Source organism: Trachemys scripta, chromosome 17 (genome assembly GCF_013100865.1).
Source record: "Trachemys scripta elegans isolate TJP31775 chromosome 17, CAS_Tse_1.0, whole genome shotgun sequence".
NCBI lineage: Eukaryota > Metazoa > Chordata > Testudines > Emydidae > Trachemys > Trachemys scripta.
In genome coordinates, this window is record NC_048314.1 from 17,746,311 (window position 1) to 17,766,955 (window position 20,645).

Below are 20,645 nucleotides of genomic sequence, written 5' to 3' on the forward strand. Positions count from 1 at the left end.
TGGAAAATTAAATTAATAGATGGGACTTCACTTGGTTACACATTAACACACCCACCCAACACATTAGAAGTCTTCAAGGCTGGGCCACTATTAAGGTACAAAGCACCATCAAAGGTAATTCTTTTAGCCTGATAAATAAGCATGGCTGTGTCCCTTTAAGTGAAATAATTTGCAGACTCCATCGAGTGTCCCTGACTGACCTTGAGCCCCGTTTAGAAATCTCCCCCCAGCACATTCTTCAGTCCTCCGTGACTGAGCCAGGCCTGCAGGCAAAACTCACACTTCAGGAGGTGCTATCGTCTCTCCTAGGCATAGCTGGAGGTCCCAGGCAAAGCAGCGTGTGAAGTTACGCTCTGGAGAAAGGCATCCATCCAAGCCGGCACCATGTGATGAACTTGCCCATTTTGAGCAGAAATATTCACCCATCTCAGACAAAATCCCGACAGCAAGGAAGACAGCTCCCAATTGCGACTTACACCAGTTACATCCGGAGTGACTCCAATAAGCAGAGATACTCCAGCTGCATGCCGGTGTACAGTCCACGATTTCAGTCGTCTTGCTTTAGGGGATGGGCCCCAAACCAACCCCCCCCCCCCCAAACCTGAGCATGCCCAACCTTGGGGGTGTTGGGCTCCGGTCTGTTTTTATGCACTTACCCTAGCGTCCACAGGACAGGGCTTCACCGATGAACTGGGAAAATAACCAGACTTCTTTGTCTGCATTAACCTCCCCTGTAAATAAAGATTAACATCAGCACTGTGCCAAAGAAATTCGATTCTTTGCTCCAGTTTCGGAGAACTTTGTATGTTATGTCTTCCTGACACAAGCTGAAAATATGCCTCAGAGAATTTATCTGGATGATGGCTGGCAAACTCCAGTGAATAAAAGTGCAAAGGGGGAAATAAATAAATAAAAACTTTATGACTAGCTGGTAGCCTCTGTGTAAGGACTTCTGAACATTTCCAAAGAACAACTTCACTCACTTCCCACCACTGCGAATCCGGGTCCCCTTTTAGCAGTTCTATTATGTCCCCAGTCTGAAACGTTAACACCGGCTTTCCTGGGTGAGCTGGGTTGCCATGGTAATTCTGAACGGCCACCATTTTAGGACCTAGAAAGAGAAAGGAAACAAAACCTATTGTTACGAGAAGACCATCTTGTGAGCCACTAACCCAGAGAATATTAGCAGTCAGGATTTGCCGGCGTAGCTCATTCATGCTTATGGCATGGCGCCTTGATTTGCTCAAGCTACATGGCTAACATGAGAGCATCTGGCAAGCTAAAACATTGGGGGCAGATAACGATGAGCCCACCTGAACCCCAGCTGCAAAGATGGCACCTGCCTTGGAACTGTGAAATCTCAGGCAGGCTTTAATTGGGCAACAACAAGCCACGCGCGGGTCATCACAGGCTGAGTGACACAGACTGGGATTTCTGAGGGGACGACGAGTTAGGCGCCCAATTCCCATTGACTGTTGATGGGACCTGGGACTGACATTCTGTGCTGTGAATGATCATGTGTTAAAGATGCCTCCCCTGCCGCACTCAACTGACAATATTTATCTTAGCCCCCTTCTTTACAGCTGCTTTTACCTCACCCCCACCCCGCAGCTAATGGGAGCAACATGCTCATGTTCAAAATGTTCATGTCGCCAGCTTGGATTAGGAGGACATTTCCCCCAGGACGGGCTTTCCTGTAAGTGAAAGAGGGACAAAAGGGAGTTGGGTCTTTTCGTGCAAGGTGGGGCATTCAGGACTATCCCAGGGCCCTGGTCTGCATTAATCTTGAACAAGGGAAAATGTAACCAGGACCAGAGTGAATGGCGACGCTGACAGAAGAGAACTCTAGGAGCTACAGAGTGAGTTACCGCCACCGCAATACAACCACATTTATACAGCCCTCACTGCCAGAGTATCTGAGCACATCCCAATGTTTAATGTATTTAGCTTCACAATCCTGGGGAGACTGGGCAGTGCTGTTGGCCCCATGATACACATAGGAACTGAGAGGCGGCTAAGTGACTGGCCCAAGGCCACGCAGGAAGTGTGTGGTGGAGCAGTGACTTGAGCCTCGATCTCCCAAGTCCTAAGCTAGTGCTCAAACCATTGGACCATCCTCCTCAATCTCAGCAGTAACTGTGAGGGCACGTGCTTGTGAGCAGAATGAGGGTTACCCCAGTCTCCTGGCTTCTTAAGGCTTGTCTACATACGAAAGTTTTGCTGCTTTAAATATGGCTATGCCCAGACTTAAAATGCTACAGTGGTGCTTCAGTGTAGAGTAGACACTTACTACAGCAACGGGAGGGGATCTCCCATCACTGTAGTCATTCCAACTCCCTGAGAAGCAGTAGCTAGGCTGACGGAAGAATTCTTCCCATCGACCTCGTGCTGTCTATAACGGAGGTAGTTTGGCTTAACTACATCTCCTGGGGATGTGGATTTTTCACACCCCGAGAGATGTAGCTCTGCGGATCTAACTACATTGGTACTGTTAAAGTAGCAAAAAACAAAAACAAAAAACAACCACCACCACCCCCCCTCAGTGTGGATGCAGTTATACTGGTAGAAGAGTGCTTAAACTGGTATAAGGCACCTTCATACTAGTATAAGTGTAGCGTTTTAGTGGCATAACTATGTTGGCAAAAAATCACCCCCCTAACCAACATAGTTGTACCAGTATAACTTAAGTGTAGACCAGGCTTTAGGTGCAAACACTGTATGAGAGCCGCTTCCAAAATTTGCCATCATCAACCTCTTTGAACCAGATCCCAATGCTGCCTCCCCTACGTTACCCATTTACAAAACACCAACATCACCCTTACCAGGTCCTGTATTTAATGAGTCCTGCAAAGAGAGAGAAAAATAGTTTATGTTCAATTTAAATACATTCAGTTGCAATAAGTTTAAGATAAAATAAGATCCCCTTAAGTACCATAGTAACCTCTGCTCTTGCCCTGATCACTGCAAAGCTCCCTGTGCAGATTCAATTTTTTCCTAAGGCAAGGGGCATATCATGCTGTATCTACCCATAATTCTTCACTTTAGGGACAGGAAGGTTTCCATTCTCTGTAAGAGGAACCATCGCAATTTAGCAGGGGAAATACTGAGGTGAAAATTTATCCTTCTGCCCAAGTTCTCCATCTACGATAGTTCAGAATGCAGAGTCATTGCAGCATTGTGAGTCAGCACATCTGACGGTGATCACCACAAATGACAGGCAAGGCCCATGTGGAACAGGCCAATTCTGGTCTAAAATGAAGGACATCTGTTACCAGCACTTATCCTGAGAGGTGCTCAGATCCCCAAAATCCCACAGAAGTGAAAGGAAATTGGGGGTGATCAGCTCCTTGTAGGTCCCTAGGATGTTGTGACACGGATATTATCCAATGTAACGTTCGCAGTGACTGCTGGGGACCCTCCCCAAGGCTCATGCTGCTTCCAGGGCTAGTTGAAAGCTCACAGCTGTAATTCAATCTGGACTAGTGAAACACAGATGCCCCCACAGCCCCTGCCTGACAGGGAGTTAGAAGGGAATGAGAGCCTTGTTAAACAAACGTACCTGGTCCGCTGGAGAGCCTGAAAATAAATGTTAAAATAATTGGTTAATTTAGGGGGAAACAACCCTCTGTTTTGCACTTCCCTCTACTCCACGGCATAACTCAAGTGACTACAGTGCCTCATCATCTTGACAGAAGGGACCAAAAGTGAGGCACTACAGACTTGCTCCAACGCCCACTGAAGTCAGTAGGAACCTTTCCATCCACATCACTGGGCTGTGGATCAGGCCCCAAATCACACCCAGCTCTGCCAACGCACCTCAGGCCTGCAAACAACGCTTTGGTAACAAACACATCCTGAGCCGCGCCCTGCGGATTTGTGCCCGGCTGTGTGTGTGGTGGGGGATTGGGGGTGAGAGAGAGAAAGAGCATCGTGTGGTTATATTGCCCAAATGCCCATTAGAAATTAGACTAAGAACTGCATCCCCACCACCACATCAGAGCAGTTGCAGATGTAAATATAGTAACCCATGGAGCCATCTACTGACAGCCTATTTGTTTGTCTCCATTACACACATACACACACACACTCACTCTCTCACCTCCCTCCCCCTGCCCACTTAGGTGGTCTGATGGAATTTTCCTTCATTGTTGTCCCTTTTCCCTATCCTTGTTGCTTTCTAAGCGGCAACACTTTTACCTTCACCTGGAGGGAAGAATACTTCGTTTTCTCAGAGACTGATTTGACACGACTTAGCCAAGAAGGGGTATTAAACAATGCAGTAAATTACCTTCCGTTACCCCTCTGCCTCCCACAACCCACAGCCAAACTCTGCAGCTTCCCAGTCAACATCTGTTCGGGTAGGAATCTCAAGATTGCTCCTAAATCAGATCTATATATCCTGTACTTCATGTCCAACTAGAGTAAGTCTCTTCTAACATTAGCTTCAGCGAATCTGCCTGCAGGGAGATTTATTTTAGGGGGGACAGATAGCACAGTGGTTTGAGCATTGGCCTGCTAAACCCAGGGTTGTGAGTTCAATCCTTGAGGGGGCCATTTAGGGATCTGGGGCAAAAATCTGTCTGGGGATTGGTCCTGTTTTGAGCAGGTGGTTGGACTAGATGACCTCCTGAGGTCCCTTCCAACCCTGATATTCTATGATTCTATGAATCAGTCAAAGTTGGTTGCAAGATCCCACCTGATGCATGGTAGGGATTAAGTATCTTTCCAACTTGCTTGCTGGCTTTATGTTCCTTTACTGTATTCGGAGTAGTCCCCTGAAATGTATGTATATTTAGTACAGGGGACTACTTGAAATAGTCAGAATATACATATACACATACATACCCAGACGCACACAAGAGCTACACACAGTGAGTTACCATACTAGGAAGTGGATGGAAAACTCTTACAAAAATTTCTTAATCTATTCAGAAATGGACATAAAACAGTGGATGACATTTAGTGCTAGTAAGAAAACAACTTCTGTCTATCAGATCATTCACAAGAAACCGAGCCCGTTTAAAAACAGCTAGAATGTCAAAAGACTTACTGATCTTGCAGGGAGGAATAATTTCCAAGCATTCTTTGTGAGCACCTGCTCCACATTTCATGCAAAGATAGCCCTGATAGAAAGTTCCTCTGTGAAAACAGAAGTGGAAATTTACGATTTTTCTTCATTCCGGTCCCCTCCTTGATATTCCTCCCCAATTACCTGTTTTACTTCTTGCATGATAGTTTATTCTGTAAACTTTTTACTATTATTTTTTTTTTTTTTTTGCTAGTGACTAACATATGTGAAAGGTGCCAGATGGATAATCCTTCAGTGTATCCAACCTGCAGGAATAAGAGCACTAGGAAGGAAATGTGCCTCTACTCTGAGTTGGTAGGACCCACATCTAGGTAGCTCAGCCGTCTCCTTCCTTCATTCCTCAGCTTTTCTGCTGATGGAGGCCCATGTGGGTGTATCTGTGCCAACGACAATCGTGACTTTTGCAACGTGGGCATGTCCCCCCTGGGAAGCGGATTGAAACCACCAGCTCATTTCATGTCGGGGCCCCGGACTCATCAGGTGGTAACCTGCAGTCACCTCTAACCTGGAGCTTCACGCTGGTGACTTAACAGTGAGTAGACTCCCTACCCCTGTACCATCCCTGCAAGCCATCCACTTATGAACGCTACACCCTTAGGGAAGGCCAAACACCACCTGATAAAAGCCAAAAGTCAACACAGAGCCCTATTTCCCAGTTGAGCTTGCTGTACATCTGCAGAAGGCTCTACAGCTGACGTCATAATGTTGGCCTAAAATCTCAGCCATTTTCAAGCAGGGAAGGTTGGATAGGTTGGATATTAGGGAAAACTTTTTCACTAGGAGGGTGGTGAAGCACTGGAATGGGTTCCCTAGGGAGGTGGTGGAATCTCCTTCCTTAGAGGTTTTTAAGGCCCAGATTGACAAAGCCCTGGCTGGGATGATTTAGTTGGGAATTGGTCCTGCTTTGAGCAGGGGGTGGGACTAGATGATCTCCTGAGGTCTCTTCCAACCCTGATATTCTAGGATTCTAAGGTCAAATTCATTCAATAAAAACTTCCATTGAGTCTAAAATCCCAATAATAAGCATTGGTATTTTTGTGCAGAGGAGGATTAAGCAAAGATATCAAATTGGTCAGTGGGAACACACGAACAAATCGGAGGAGAGTGTATGATCTGTGCTTAAAAAGAACCTGACTCTCCTACAGTGTCAATATAGACAAATCCTCACTAGGCATGACGTTATACTGCCACTGATGGGCATCACACTGAAAGGAGGACATACCTTTGGTGTAGTTAAACCATCAGACTCCTGGGATTTATTCCCAGCTCTGCCACTTGACCTTAGGTAAATCACTTAACCTCCCTGTGCCTCAGTTTACTTATCTGTGAAGTGGGGATAATAGGATTTAGCCAACCTCAGGAGGCAGAGATGGGGAGGTGGTTTTTGAAACCTAATTTCTTGTGATGTGCTTTCAAATTTCCCCTATGAAATCATGCAGCATAAGTGCAAAGACCTATTACTAAATGATAGCCTGTCATTAGTACCAGATCACGAGCTTGCAGGACTGTACGGCAAAAACCCACATGGATACAGTGTTTATTTGAATCCTGATTGGTTTAGCTATTAAATGTTATTGATGTTCCAAACCAATCCCATAAGATTGCTCCTGGAGAGGTTCTCAGAAGAGCATAGAAAGACCAGCAGCGACAATGCACACAATTCAATATGCACAAGGAGTTTCTTAATGCAACATTTGTGGAGCTAATGATAATTTCATTAGCCATTGGGTAGGCCAAGCAATAAGCAGCCCCCCTGGGCAGGTTATAGCTTCAGCGTATGGTCCTTGTATGCAAGATTTATCTATAGCCTCAGGCCAGGAATTCTTGCTCCTTGCAGAAATTCTGCAATGATGCATAAAGGATTCTGTTTCCTGTCAAATGGCCAGATATTTATACCTGCTTTCCCATAGCAATGGGGCAGGGGCATGGACTGATAGCTCCCGTAGCTACGAGGCTATCCTGAGCATTAGGGTCATTTATGCGATACAGCAGAGGTGAGCTGGAAGTCTGGGAGTTGGGTGTGAATTGAGAGCAGAGGAAAGGAAAAGAATGAAAAGAGGGAATAAAAAAGACAAACCCATTTTAGATGTTGAAAACATCTAGCCAAAGGGCTGAGGAGTATGAATTTTAAGTCACAAAGAGCTCACACATGACAGTCTCCCATTATTGTGTCCCCGTGAAATGTCCGTTAGATCAGTGGTTCTCAACCAGGGGGATGCAAGCAGGTTTCAGGGGGGCCACCAAGCAGGGCCAGTGTTAGACTCGCTGGGGCCCAGAGCAGAAAGCTGAAGCCCCCACCAGATAGGGCTGAAGTCCAGGGACCTGAGCCCCACCACCCAAGGCTGAAGCTGAACTTCATTTTGTGGGGTCCTGTGGCGTGGGGCTCCAGACAACTGCCCTACCTGCTACCTCCTAACACTGGCTCTGGCTTTTATATGCAGAAAACCAGTTGTTATGGCACAGGTGGGCCACAGAGTTTTTATAGCACGTTGGGGGTGCCTCAGAAAGAAAAAGGTTGAGAACCCCCGTGTTAGACAGTGGACCCACTGTGTTGAATATGGAGTCCCCCAGAGGATGGAAGGCTATGCAGAATCCAGGTTTGGGGATGGGGAAACAGTCAAGAGAACTCCTGGTGGTACCTGTATTGGATCAGCCAGTCTGCGATGCGACAGCAAGGGGTGTCAAGTAAGTGGGCTGCCCCCAAAGTGGGAAGACAGCCAGGCTTGGTGCGGATTAATGAGTCAAAAATCTATAGTTCAAATACAACCACAGGCCCGGAGAGCTGGAAGACGCCCATGGGCCCAACTGCTCCACACAGGGAGTGGCTGAGTCGTGTGACCGTGATACTGCAGAGCTAACATCCCGGTTAATGACATGAGGACATGGTTTATGGGAAAGGCTTAGGCTGGGATTCCCATTGACCTTCAGCAGGTGTTGGGTACCTCTCTGCCCACTGTGCCTTTGAAAATCCCCCCTTTTGTGGGTCAGAGTAAATGCGGAACAAAGATGGCTCCATCTTAGGGGCAGAGAGGGGAGTGGCAAACACAGCACAGCTGTCAGTTAACATTGGGCAGGTGTGTGCATGAAATACTGATAAAACCACAGTCTGTTCCCACCCAAATTTGTCCTCCCGGGTCAGGGCGAAGGGGCCTTTTATCACCAACGTGGATTTCAAATTCACCATAGCCTGAAACTCCGCAGCTGACAAGCGGTAAGTCAGAGAATCTCAGATTCCTAGCCCTGCCCATCTCACATCTTTTCTCGACTGGGTGAAAGACCAGGGAAATGATGAATGAGCAATTACACTCTTTTTTTTTTTTTTAAATGGACATGTTTCTAAAAAAAGTTTTCATCTGGAAGAGTCAGAAGAGCATTGCTCACCTTAAAAACATCTTGCACGCTTTGCAGTTGGTCGTCTTTTCAAACGTGTACATCTGGAAGTTGTGGTGATTCGCGCTGGCTTTTTCTGGCTTAATGTTTGACCTATCTCCAAAGAGGGGAAAAATCAAAACAAAAGACAAACCCCCAAAGTTGTATCAACCTGCCCTTGCCAGACTTTCTGAGTTCTACGGTTGCAGCTACTGTCTGGATTTCAGTCAAAGTTTTGAAATCACAAAGCATGGTATAAGATCTCGCACAAGAGTAAAAGAATTAGAGAATCATTTGGGGCTAGCGGTTGGGAGAGGGTTATGTGTGGTGCGTTAAACTTTCATTGATCTATTCACACATGATCCTGTCTTTCCCTCCTAAGTCAGTCATTAACTAGAATTCACCACTGTACAGAAGGCCAATATGAGACCTACGCACTACTTATGTCCTCAAAATAGGGCTTAAATAGGATGCCACGCCCTTGTGCTGACTATCTGTGCAGATTTTAGCCTTTAACTCCGGTTGTTTGGTCAAATACATGCTCAACGTTGCATGCCATAGGTTTTCTTCCAAAGTGACAATTTCTATAGACACCTTCCCTGCACACGCTTTTTGCATGAACTGTTTGGTTAGATGCTATCACATCAGGCCCAATTCCGGAAGCCCTTTGTGCATGGACGTCCTATGGAAGTCAGTGAGAGTTGCAGATCAGAGCGCTGGGCTCTGAGAACTAGCAACTGAATTGACCAGGCCATGTTTCATTAGCAGCAATGATGTGTACCCAGAGATGATTTTTGCAGGGAAGCTTAAAACACTCACATTGCCATTTCAAACTGCTCCATCCACTTCCTCTTCATGTCTTCTGTCTTGCAGAAAAACTGGAAGCCCTGCTTTCCTTGAAGGTGAATCAGGTAGAACCCATATGACCACTGCAACAGGAAATCAAAATAAATGATCAGATGTTGGTTCTTTCACCCTTACCTCTTTGTCTGCTGAATGCTTAAGCAACAACATCTGGGGCGGGGGAGGGGCTAATTCAGGTCCATTTGTCATCTGTTTTACTTGCCTCTGTGGTTACAATGGACCTCTCTGGTGATAAAAGCAAGAAAGTGGTGCAAAGACCAGCTTTGCATCTCTATTGTACCTTGCAACAAATGACTTAATGGTTGACTCTGGTGCACACCATCATCAACCAGAATTTCATGGCAGCAGATGGGAAAGAACCCAGATCCTGCAGCTCCAAAAAGCTCAGGTCCCTGCCATTAAAGCTAAAGGAGACTCTCCATTCACCATCAGCAATATAGAGCCTATGACACACATCCAACCTGCCCTGCAGAAGGCAGTGGTGCATATACACACTAGCCAGTTCACTACAATGTTAAAGAAAATAAAGTGGATCTCGTGGTTGCTTACCATTTTTCCATGAGACTAGAAAGCATAAGAGAGCAAAGTGGAAACACAATTCATTAAAAAACAAGGCTAGCAATCTCTCTTCAACATCACAGCAGCAAAACCACCAATTATTTTCAAAATGGCACAACAGCTCCCTTGTTGCTATCCTGTACATTTTGTACCACACTAACGGGGTGGCCAAAGCTGCTAAGCTGTGGAGTCTACTGGGATGCAGATCTTCCTTTGTGTCATCACCTCAGCCCAAAACCAGGCAAAGTATGTGCATCTCTGATAGAGAAACTTGGTTTAGAAGAGTGTACCCAATGCAAAAAGCCTGCCATATCCATGCTAACCCTGAAAAATAGACACTTTCTACAGCTTGGAGGGTTGTCTGCTGAGGGACAGGTCCAAGAAGCTACAAAGATCCCACCAGACCAAGGCTTCCACCACGACCTTTGGGTCAGCCATTTTTAAAGAAACAGCACTCTCCACCGGGAGATTTGAACTCCAGTATTGATAACTCCCACGCAGCACTAGGAAGGAGTAACCATTAGAGATGTCTTTTCCAGAACACTTATTGCTGGAGGTTCCACTCCCATTAGCTCTTCTGAACAACAGGCAATGATAAACCTGGCCACCCGGCCCACCTTCCCTCTCCCAATGATAACTCAGGAGCTAGTGCTTGAGAGCGCGAGAGCCGCTGTGCTTGCCACGATCTGCAGTCTAGAATACTAGGTTAGTATTCTGTAAAATGCACCGAGGCACGAGGAGCGTGAAGCTTGGAGCCCGGAATGAGACACACACAAGTAACGCCCAGGCACCCGGATGTGTGAATTGGAATAAGCATGTGTATGTTTTGCTCATTCTTCCCCATCCGCCATTCTTTTATTTAGGTCATTTTTATCCTTTCCAATTTGTCTGTGAATTACTCTCTCTGAGAGTGGCTTCTCTAAAAGAACAGAGCAGCTTCCCCCATTCCAGTCAAGTCATTCTAACTTCTCGAGGTCTCTTTTGCAGGCCCCAGGTCCGGGGACCCAGCTCAGCCTCCCATTTCTAAGCTCCTTGCCCTGAAATCGAAGGGTTGATTGTCCAGATTTTACAAGCGCTATTTCTGTTTTAGAAGTCCAATGGGAGAGGAGGTGCCCTAGGACACTGACCTGCATGAGTATGAAAAGCTGTCCAAGAGAGCTAAGCCAGTTCCTTGCTCTGTCCACCTACCTTCTTAATGTCCTTGTTGTTCATGGGATCATCGGTCATCTTATGGAAAAGCAGCTCGATAATTTCTTTCAACTCATAATTGTATCCTTTCCTTTTACAGACGATCACCACTTTATCGAACAAAAATAAATACCTGCCAGAAACCAAATCCCACATCTAATTATATATACACCTTTCACAGAAAGCTCAGCGGAGAGGATTCCCCGGTCAGGACAGTGAAACGTTGCTAGCTATATAATGATTTAACATTGAAAGTGCTCGGTGTCAATGCAATTCTAAGTAACAACCAAATTAATGAGGATGAAACGTATGGAAACATAGGACCAAATATCCTTCTGGTGTCACTCAACTGACTATAAGGGAGACAATTTGGCCCATAGATCATCTTACAGGGCAAGGGACTCGATGAAAAATAAAATTAACCTTCAGTTTGTTTATTTGGAAAAACTTCAGAACAACAGTTCTTTTTAGAAGAAAATGTTTGACTCCTGTGATGATAGAGCTCTCAAAGGTGGTTCATAGACAGGCCACGTAGTGAGAAGACATGTCAGTTTTGCTTCCTGAGGCTCTTCTAACTGTAAACCAGAGCACTCAAGAGCTGTTGTATATTTCACTTGTAAGTAACCTCCAGGAAACATACAGTACTTCGTAATCATACAGGAAAAAGCTCCCCAGCTCTGTTTGAGACACCCTGAAATCACCACTGGAAAGGTTCACCTAGCACACACAATCCCCTCAATAGCTTTATTTGACTCTGCAGAAAAAAAAAGAAGACAGGGCTTTCCTCTGAGTGCCGTCTCTGCAGTGCTCAAAATGAGTGTAAGTGGCTTTAAACCTAACTACACGTCCTACAATTCCGCAGGTTGGCAGTGAATCTGAACGGAACAGAGAAGAGTTTGCATTTGCAAAGCCCAAGAGAGCTTTAGCCCCCCAAACAATGAGTTTTAAAGTAACAAAAAACAACCTAAGCATTTCACTGTGGATGAAACTTGTGGACTCTAGAATTGCCAGTTTTTTTATGATTTAACATCAGACTTGAAAGCTTCTGCCTCTGGGCATTGTGGGATATATGACTGGGGCCTGAGGAGAAACACTGGAAGTGAACACCCTCCAGGCTTTGGGAGAGTGCTAGTCAGCATCTAAACCTGGGCCTAGAGATGAATTTCACAGCTTACCTGTCACCTCCTTATAATGGGCCACACCTGCTTTCAAACACACTAAATTGCTGGGAGGCGGAGAGCTGAAATCCATACTAAGCTCTGACTTCTTATCTCTAGAAGATCGGGCCTCTTCAAACTAGATTGGCCAGCGCACTACAAAATGTATGGTAGGAAAAATCCTGCATTGGCAGAAGGATGGACGGGATGATTATCCCGTCTTTTCTGTGTAATGCAACACCCCCAGCTGGGTTGTCAGCAATGGGACTTGAACCTGAAGCCTCTGCACCTAAAAGCAAGAGCTTCTACTCTCCAAGCTTCTTTGGCTCAAAGACTGTAGGTGATATAAACCTCTGTGCTTCAGCCACTAGAGGGGGACAGAAAGCCACGCCATCTATCTGCAGGTTCCGCACACACCCTGGTCAGGGAACCTCAGGAGTCTGCCTAGGTCAAATTCTTATACCAGCCACCAAGCGTAAGGCGATGCCCCTGGGTGAGTCAGCACGAGCCAGGACTGAGCCCATGACCTATGGATCTAAACCCATTATGATTCTAAGACAGATGTTAAGCTGTATTAGAGCCCCCGGCTAGGGTGACCAGCCAGCAAGTGTGAAAAATTGGGACAGGGTAATAGGCGCCTATATAAGACAAAGCCCCAAATATCAGGACTGAATCAGGACATCTGGTCACACTACCCCAAGTGCATAGCAATAAGGAGCCCTGCGCTGCACTTAGCATTTGGAATGGTGTTTCTTGTAACTTGGTTTTCTGGGAGAACATTGTCTTTTTTCATTGTCCACTTCTTTGTTTCTTCATTCACTCACCTGTCCTGCTTGGTGTGGTTCACTATGGAACGGACTTTCAGTTCACCGTCTATCTTTGGCCTCCCGAATTCTTCCAGTTTCCCTTGCTGCGGGTAGCAAAACGTATGTTAGCAATGAGAGGTTTTTATTTCTGAACCCAAAAAGTCTCTGAATGTGGCACAAAACGTAAAGAAACAAAGAAGACAGTTTCCAAAGGGCAATAAAGCCCCTCCTCCCCCACCAACACCCGAACAATCAGTTTCACACATACAGAATGGGAAGAGACTGTCTAGGAAGGAGTACAGCAGAAAGGGATCTAGGGGTTATAGTGGACCACAAGCTAAATATGAGTCAACAATGTAATGCTGTTGCAAAAAAAGCAAACATGATTCTGGGATGCATTAACAGGTGTGTTGTGAGCAAGACACGAGAAGTCATTCTTCCGCTCTACTCTGCGCTGGTTAGGCCTCAACTGGAGTATTGTGTCCAGTTCTGGGCACTGCATTTCAAAAAAGATGTGGAGAAATCGGAGAGGGTCCAGAGAAGAGTAACAAGAATGATTAAAGGTCTTGAGAACGTGACCTATGAAGGAAGGCTGAAAGAACTGGGTTTGTTTAGTTTGGAAAAGAGAAGACTGAGAGGGGACATGATAGCAGTTTTCAGGTATCTAAAAGGGTGTCATAAGGAGGAGGGAGAAAACTTGTTCACCTTAGCCTCTAAGGATAGAGCAAGAAGCAATGGGCTTAAACTGCAGCAAGGGAGGTTTAGGTTGGACATTAGGAAAAAGTTCCTAACTGTCAGGGTGGTTAAACACTGGAATAAACTGCCTAGGGAGGTTGTGGAATCTCCATCTCTGGAGATATTTAAGAGTAGGTTAGATAAATGTCTATCCGGGATGGTCTAGACAGTATTTGGTCCTGCCATGAGGGCAGGGGCCTGGACTCGATGACCTCTCGAGGTCCCTTCCAGTCCTATAATCTATGAATCTATGAACCCAGCTCAGATTTCAAAATGGGCCCCTAGCAAAGGAGAGAACCGCCACTCACCAAAACGTGAATCGCCTCACCAGTTATGTTAGCTGGGATGGACTTGAATACACAGAGGGAGAACATGCCAAAGACTCAGTAAATAGAGAAGGTGCATTGGCGTAAGATTATACTGTGGGGTCTATCTTGAGTGGCAGAGTTCATATAAACAGTATCACCTAAAGCCAGATGGAATTCCAATAGGCGACAGTTACCACAGAAAACGGCCCTAGAAGTGGTGTTAGAACCCTGAGGCTAGTTTTTGGGTTTGATGACAAGTCAAGTCAAGGATCTGGGTGCAAAAGTTTAGCGGTCAAGTAATTTTTGCAAGATTTCCACTCTGGGTGGCAGAAATCTCATGAGATCAGCTACTCTCGGGAGGTTTTCTATTGAAACTGCACTGGAACCAGAAAATAGAGGTCTTCCAATTTTGGCTCCCATCTGGAACCAAAACCAGAGATTTGGGGCAGATTCAGAGGCCACAATCATGAATCTCTCTCGCCCCCCCAAGCCCTTGCAAATGCTACTCAATACAGCACTGTTATTGAGTGATATGAAACACTCCACCTACAGAGTGCTCTTTTTTTATTAAAAAAAGTCTTGAATCTTCACCGTTGACCAGAAAAATACATATTGTATACAGCTGTGCATATAATCTGTGGTTATTTCATTGCTGTGCTGTGTGGGTTGTGTATACATAATGAGAATAAATCCATAACATCCGCTACTGAGAAACGAAATTAAACACAGAGCAGAGCGTGTGTGGGATTGATTTGAAGCAAGCAATGACTGCTTTGCTAACATTTCATCTTCTGCATGTCACACCAGCTCTCAGACTGTAGCAGGGAAAAGCAGATGCTTAAAGTACCCATTCGCATTCCAATTTTTAAAGAGCCCCACACATCTCATTTCTCATACAGTTCATGACTTATGACTGTTCCAATCAAAACCTATGAGCTGGAATGGCCTACATCCCACTTTGGAGTTTTCTCAGGTTTCTCTTGAAAACTAGGGATTCTGTTTCAAGTCTGTTAAAGAATCATCTATTAAAGTCGACAGTGTCCTCCGGACTCAGGATAACACAGAGAGGTACACGGTGCGGAGTGTACTCTGCTCCCATTGATTTCAGCTGCACTTCAGCAGATCAGTCCCTCATGTGGTTTGAAAAATAGATGTCTGGTCCATATTTTTGGAGTTCTGTGCTCAGGAATATATTACTTGTGCTGCTCTTTCCCTTGTATATCAGGCTATACTCTTGTTCATAAAAATGTTTATTCATCTCCTCTCTCTACCCGCTTAACAGCAAAATAAAAACATTTTAAACAGCAGCCAGATGTGCAAGAATTCATTTTTGGAAAAGGACAGTCCCCCAACATTAGCGGCATGCAGAAATAAAGTACGGGAAATCCTTTCAATGGAAAAAAATGACAGTCCCACATCAGGATCAAATAGATTTTATAATGTATGGGTTCCATTTTTTGGAATTTGAACAAAATTAATACACAGATAAGAAGAGGTTGATCAAATACAAATTGGTCTTTTAAAGATAAGTACAGGTGATAAGTGAAATTTGTTAATACTTGTCTGGAGAGTTCAAGTATGTTAATAAAGATAAAATAAAAAGTTGGGGGCTAGGAGGAAAAGAGAAGATTCTCAGACTCACCAAATTTTCTATAGATTTCTGAAATTCACGTATTTTCTTTAAGGTCTCTTTGTCTCTCTTGACTTCATTTATGTACATGGCCAAGTCCTTAAGAGAAAAACAAATGTTGATTCAGTATTTCTGTTTCCCCTCTAATCAAGAATCCTTAAAAAAACCAAAAACACTCGACTTAAGGAGTCACTTCAGAAAGTGAAGATATCAGCAGCTCTGTGGGAATCAACCAACCAACTAGCACATTGACTGTGTGTCGGAGAAAATACAAATCGGGGAACTCAGAACTAGCGCAAAATATTTCTGCTGGATTTAAAACAAGAATCAGTCAATTAAAACCAAGTAAGCAAGCCACCCAAGCGTGTCTGGTATCACTGTCTATAATCCCTGCATCAGTACATTGCTCACATATATCAAGAGTGCTCAATATTCTGCCAGCTGTATCATTCAACCCTTCCGAGACTCCTTAAGCATCTTGGCCCAAACATTCTCCATCCTTTCCCATGTGCCCTTCTAGGATTTTCTTGTTAAATACCTAGATAGGCGCTGCAACTCCACCGATGAATTAGCATTAGAAAGTATGACGGACTTAGAAAATCTTTAAAAGCACAGTCCTGACTTTCCATTCAGCAGCTTCCTGAGCTGACGTTCAAGTTTCATCCAGCATAACTCTTAGAAAATAGAGAGCTTTCTGACTCTTCTCATTCTCCTTCATTCTCACGCAGTGCCTTCCACCTCAACACTCCCTTTTCTTTCAACTCCTTCTTCACTCCATTCATCATCACCCTAGTGCAAAAGGCACGTGCCAGACATTCTTAACCACTGTACCTTTGACCATCCTCTGTCTATATATTCACTAAACAGACAGTAAGCTACGCTGGACAAGGACCATGTCTATATTTGCTCCTAAGCCTCTTGACAACTTTTTAGCACTATGGCCCCAGTCCAGCAAACCCCTAAAAACATTTCAGTACTCCCACGTACTTCAATGTGACTTTAAACACGTGCTTAAGTGCTTTGCTGGATGGGGGCTTATTTCAGCGATACCACTGGAGTTCTTATAAAGGTAAAGCATCTTGCAAAATAACGATGGGAGCCCTGAGTGCACATAACCATTTACAGCTGGGATGTCAGAGGTTAAGACATCCGTAAAAGAATTCTTCCAATACAAGGGAAAACTTTAGTGGAACTATTCCTGTGCTGAAAATAGTCACAGTAATCAAGTGTGTCTTTGCATTACAGAGATCAGATTTCTCCTGGTTATTGCATTCTCCGGCCAAGTTCCCCAGTTACCTGAATTCTGACCCAGAGGGCAGAGAAAGACTTCTCCAACCCTTCCACCACACTAAATTTCTTACTACATCTTTAACAGTATTTTTTAATATATTTATGGCCTGTCATCTAGATGCCTCTGTCTCTTTTCCCTCAACTATAATTCTTGTCAGCTAGGATTAAATCTGAACACCACAGAATTTTTCAAGACATCCCCTCGGGTGCAAACTTTCTACAGCTTTCCAACATAAGAAGGATTAATCACAGATGATAATCATAATCTTAAATGACAATAGTTATATAACATCACATAACACCAACACTGACTATTTAAATGGGTAACAGTTAGGACGGGGAAAAAGGGCAAAGTGATCAGGTGAAGTAAGATTCTCCTGCATGTCAAAGTCACCTGAAGCCACTTCCCTTCTCATTTGCTTCCTCCTATGGAACAGGCCATCTTGCAAACATGGGAGAAACACAGCCTTGAGATCTACAGTGAACCATCAGCTTGACCAGATGTGCAAACTGGGCTCCTTCACAAGGTAACAAGCATTAAAGCAACCTTTGCGTTGTACGCAGTGATTTGTGTGCAAGACTGTGCACCCAGGCGATGGGATTTTGTGTATGCTAAAGACTTACATGTGCAAATCTTGCACAGATGCCATTGCCTTGTACTAGTTCATGCAAATGACCATGCATGGAAAATCAGAAGTGAGGCTGAAGCCCCTGGGACAATTCAGCTCTAGGCTTGGCTAACTAGATGTCTGGGTTTCCCATCACTGGCGCATAGGTGCGCTAGAATCGTCCAGCTAATGAACAAGGCTGGACTCCAGAGTCCAGATGAAATAAACCATTTGAAAACTAAGCCTAGATTTTCATACCAATTAAAGTAAAATTTTGAGGTTTCCTGTGACCATGGCAAGTCCAACACTGAATCAAATCTATACCCTCGTGATGGTGTGAAAATGGAAGCAAACGATCCTGTCTGATGGCTACTGGCAGCTTTATAAAGAAAACACAACCTTTAGCACAGCCAGGATTTTTTATTATTAGCATTGCATCTTAATCAACAAAGCCTGATCTCTTCAAAAACACACAGCCCCCAAAGGAATCAAATAGTGGGAAGACAGAATCCTGCAATGCGTGAAAATGTCTCTGTGACTCTCTCCCTTTTTTAAACTATCCCCACATTTCACTAATCGCCCAGTGAACAGAGAAGTTTTCAGGTGGGGAGGAATAGCTCACACCAGCACTCGTGGTATGTTTACACTGAAAAAAAAAGACCCACTGTAGCAAGTCTCAGAACCAAGGTCAAATGACTTGGGCTCACGCGATGGGGCTAAAAATAGCAATGTAGACATTCAGGCTCAGGCTGGAACCAGGACTCTGGAACCCAGCGAGGGGGATGCTCTCAGAGCCTGGACTCCAGCCTAAGTCAGAATATCTACATTGCTGTAAGCCCCATAGCGTGAGCCCGAGTCAGTTGACCCGGGCTCGGAGACTTGCTGTAATGGGTCTTTTGTTTCTGCAGTGTAGACATACTCTCAGACAGTGAAAAGTGGGGGAAGGGAAGGACACGTCATGACTCTTTCTTTCCATATATTTAAGGGATTGATTTATTTTCAAAGAGTCTCCTTCCCAATTCCTCTCCCGCCATTTAAATCCTTGCTCACCATCCAGGTTTATATTATAAATCTCTGTCTATCCATGGACCTGAGTAGTTCCCCCCCCCCCCCAATCCCACCCATACATTGGTTGAAGTTTCCAACACAATGGGAGAACTCTCAGGGATAATAGTCAAAACGAGTCAAGCTCTATGGGTCTGACTCAGTGCCCACTGAAATCAATAGACAGACGCCCATCGACTTCAGATCAGGCCCTATATCGTAATAGGGACCGTTCCCCCTCCCCCCCAGGCATTACTCTGGAAAGTGCTGGGAATCCTTAATTCCCACTGACTGTGGCAGGAGTCAAAGGCACATAGCAGGCAACAGCCTTGGGCACGACGGATGTAATTCTTGATCCTTGCAGTACGAAACCAAACAAACTTTCAATTCACAGTTGGTCAGGAAGGTAAGAAGCCCCACACAGCATTCAGGGAGTCATAGGCAGCACTTAGATAATTCATGTTGCAGAAAGAAGGGCTTTAGAAAACTACTTCGGTGGAACCCACAAGTTTAGCTTTGTAATGGAAGAGAATTAAGGTAGGTCAGTGCCTGTTAGCAGCAGTAGATCAGACTGCAATGTCCTTCAAACAACCTTTATGTTCCCATGACCTACATACCAGCTCTGGATGCACTGGGTAGCAGGGATGATGACTAAAAAGGTCACTCAACTTAAGTCCTAGGAAACGCAGCGTCATTAGAAAAGAAGCTGATCCTTAGAGGCAGAAAACAAACAATGCGATCTCAGAACATAGAGGGCAGCTCAGTGGTAAATGTTCTACAGGGTCATGAAGACAATCTGGGTTTAATGACTGGTCCTACAGGCTGATTCCGCTCTGAATTACATGACTGGAAAACCAGAGAAACCTACAGAAAACTGTGACGAAAATGCATTTGTTTGTGTTGTGATTTTTCTCAAATTTGGGGGTTTCAAGGTTTTCATTGAAACTCACAAACTTTCAAACACACAGAAATTTCCAGTTTTCCATCAGAAAGACGTTTTCCATCAGAAAGACCCAAACAATTTAGATGGAAAAATCCCAACCCACTCCACTCAGTGGTATTCGGATCTGGATGATGGTGCATCCCCAGCTATGCTCCATGCAGACACGGTACACAAACACAGAGGGACAAATTTCCACAACACTGATGTCGATGCGAAGTAACGCCACACACGTCAATGGAGTCACTCCAGATTTACACTGGTGAAAGCGAGAGTCGAATGTCACAGTACATCTACATACAATGGTTAACAGTGCAAAATTGCCAACCAATGCCATCTTCCCACTGTGCTTTGGAGAGGAGATAATGGTGCCAACTATGCATTTGTTGTGAAATGACTTACTAGAGTGCATATGCATATCCTAAAGGAAAAGACATCTCTTTCCTCTGCCCGGATGTGTTACACTTTTCCCTCTGAAGTTTTTGCTATACATAATTGACCTTCCTTCCCCCCGCAGCTAGAAGTATTGCACCTGAGTAGTGACACACATCTCTCCCTGCAGCTTTTGCAAAGAAAAGAAGCAGCATGTTTATGGAATCTTAACACCTCCAAGCTGAGCGATCTGAAACGGCTATGTCTGAACTCTTCGCAAGCATCACTATCTTTGAAGAAATAAGTCTTTAGGTTTTAAGCTCTTTGGGGCAGGAATGGTTTCTGTTGTGTGTTTGTACCGTGCCTAAAGCAATGGGGCATTGACCTCTTGGTGCTACTGTAACACAGATAAATAATAATAGTCTAGACCCTGATTGATCTCCATCATTTCAGCCTAACGTTCAAGGGCATGCTGCTTCTACCCGTTCCCTGCGGGTGGAGTGCGGCATTCATCTCCTACCTGCATGGCTTCCAAAGCTTCCTTGAGTTGTTGCTTTTCTGGCCGATCAGACGAATGGCTGAGCAGCTCCTGCAAAAAATATTCTGAGCATGTTAGGAAAGTTTCACACACTACTGCCCACCTCATGTAACAGCGCACAATACAAGCAATTACTACATGCCACTGTG

At 44.8% G+C, this 20,645-nt stretch overlaps 1 protein-coding gene across 1 annotated transcript in view; it reads right to left on the bottom strand.

Annotated features, from left to right (window-relative positions):
• Positions 1-20,645, bottom strand: part of VAV2 (vav guanine nucleotide exchange factor 2) — a 258,067-nt gene that overhangs the window by 15,099 nt on the left and 222,323 nt on the right. The window contains exons 12-22 of the mRNA XM_034752021.1: positions 20,479-20,547; positions 15,717-15,803; positions 13,050-13,135; positions 11,069-11,201; positions 9,278-9,387; positions 8,471-8,572; positions 5,051-5,139; positions 3,560-3,576; positions 2,823-2,844; positions 984-1,111; positions 657-731 (exon numbers count right to left, since the gene is read on the bottom strand). Of these exons, the coding sequence (XP_034607912.1) occupies positions 657-731; positions 984-1,111; positions 2,823-2,844; positions 3,560-3,576; positions 5,051-5,139; positions 8,471-8,572; positions 9,278-9,387; positions 11,069-11,201; positions 13,050-13,135; positions 15,717-15,803; positions 20,479-20,547 (918 nt within the window). The remainder of the gene's footprint in view (positions 1-656; positions 732-983; positions 1,112-2,822; positions 2,845-3,559; positions 3,577-5,050; positions 5,140-8,470; positions 8,573-9,277; positions 9,388-11,068; positions 11,202-13,049; positions 13,136-15,716; positions 15,804-20,478; positions 20,548-20,645) is intronic.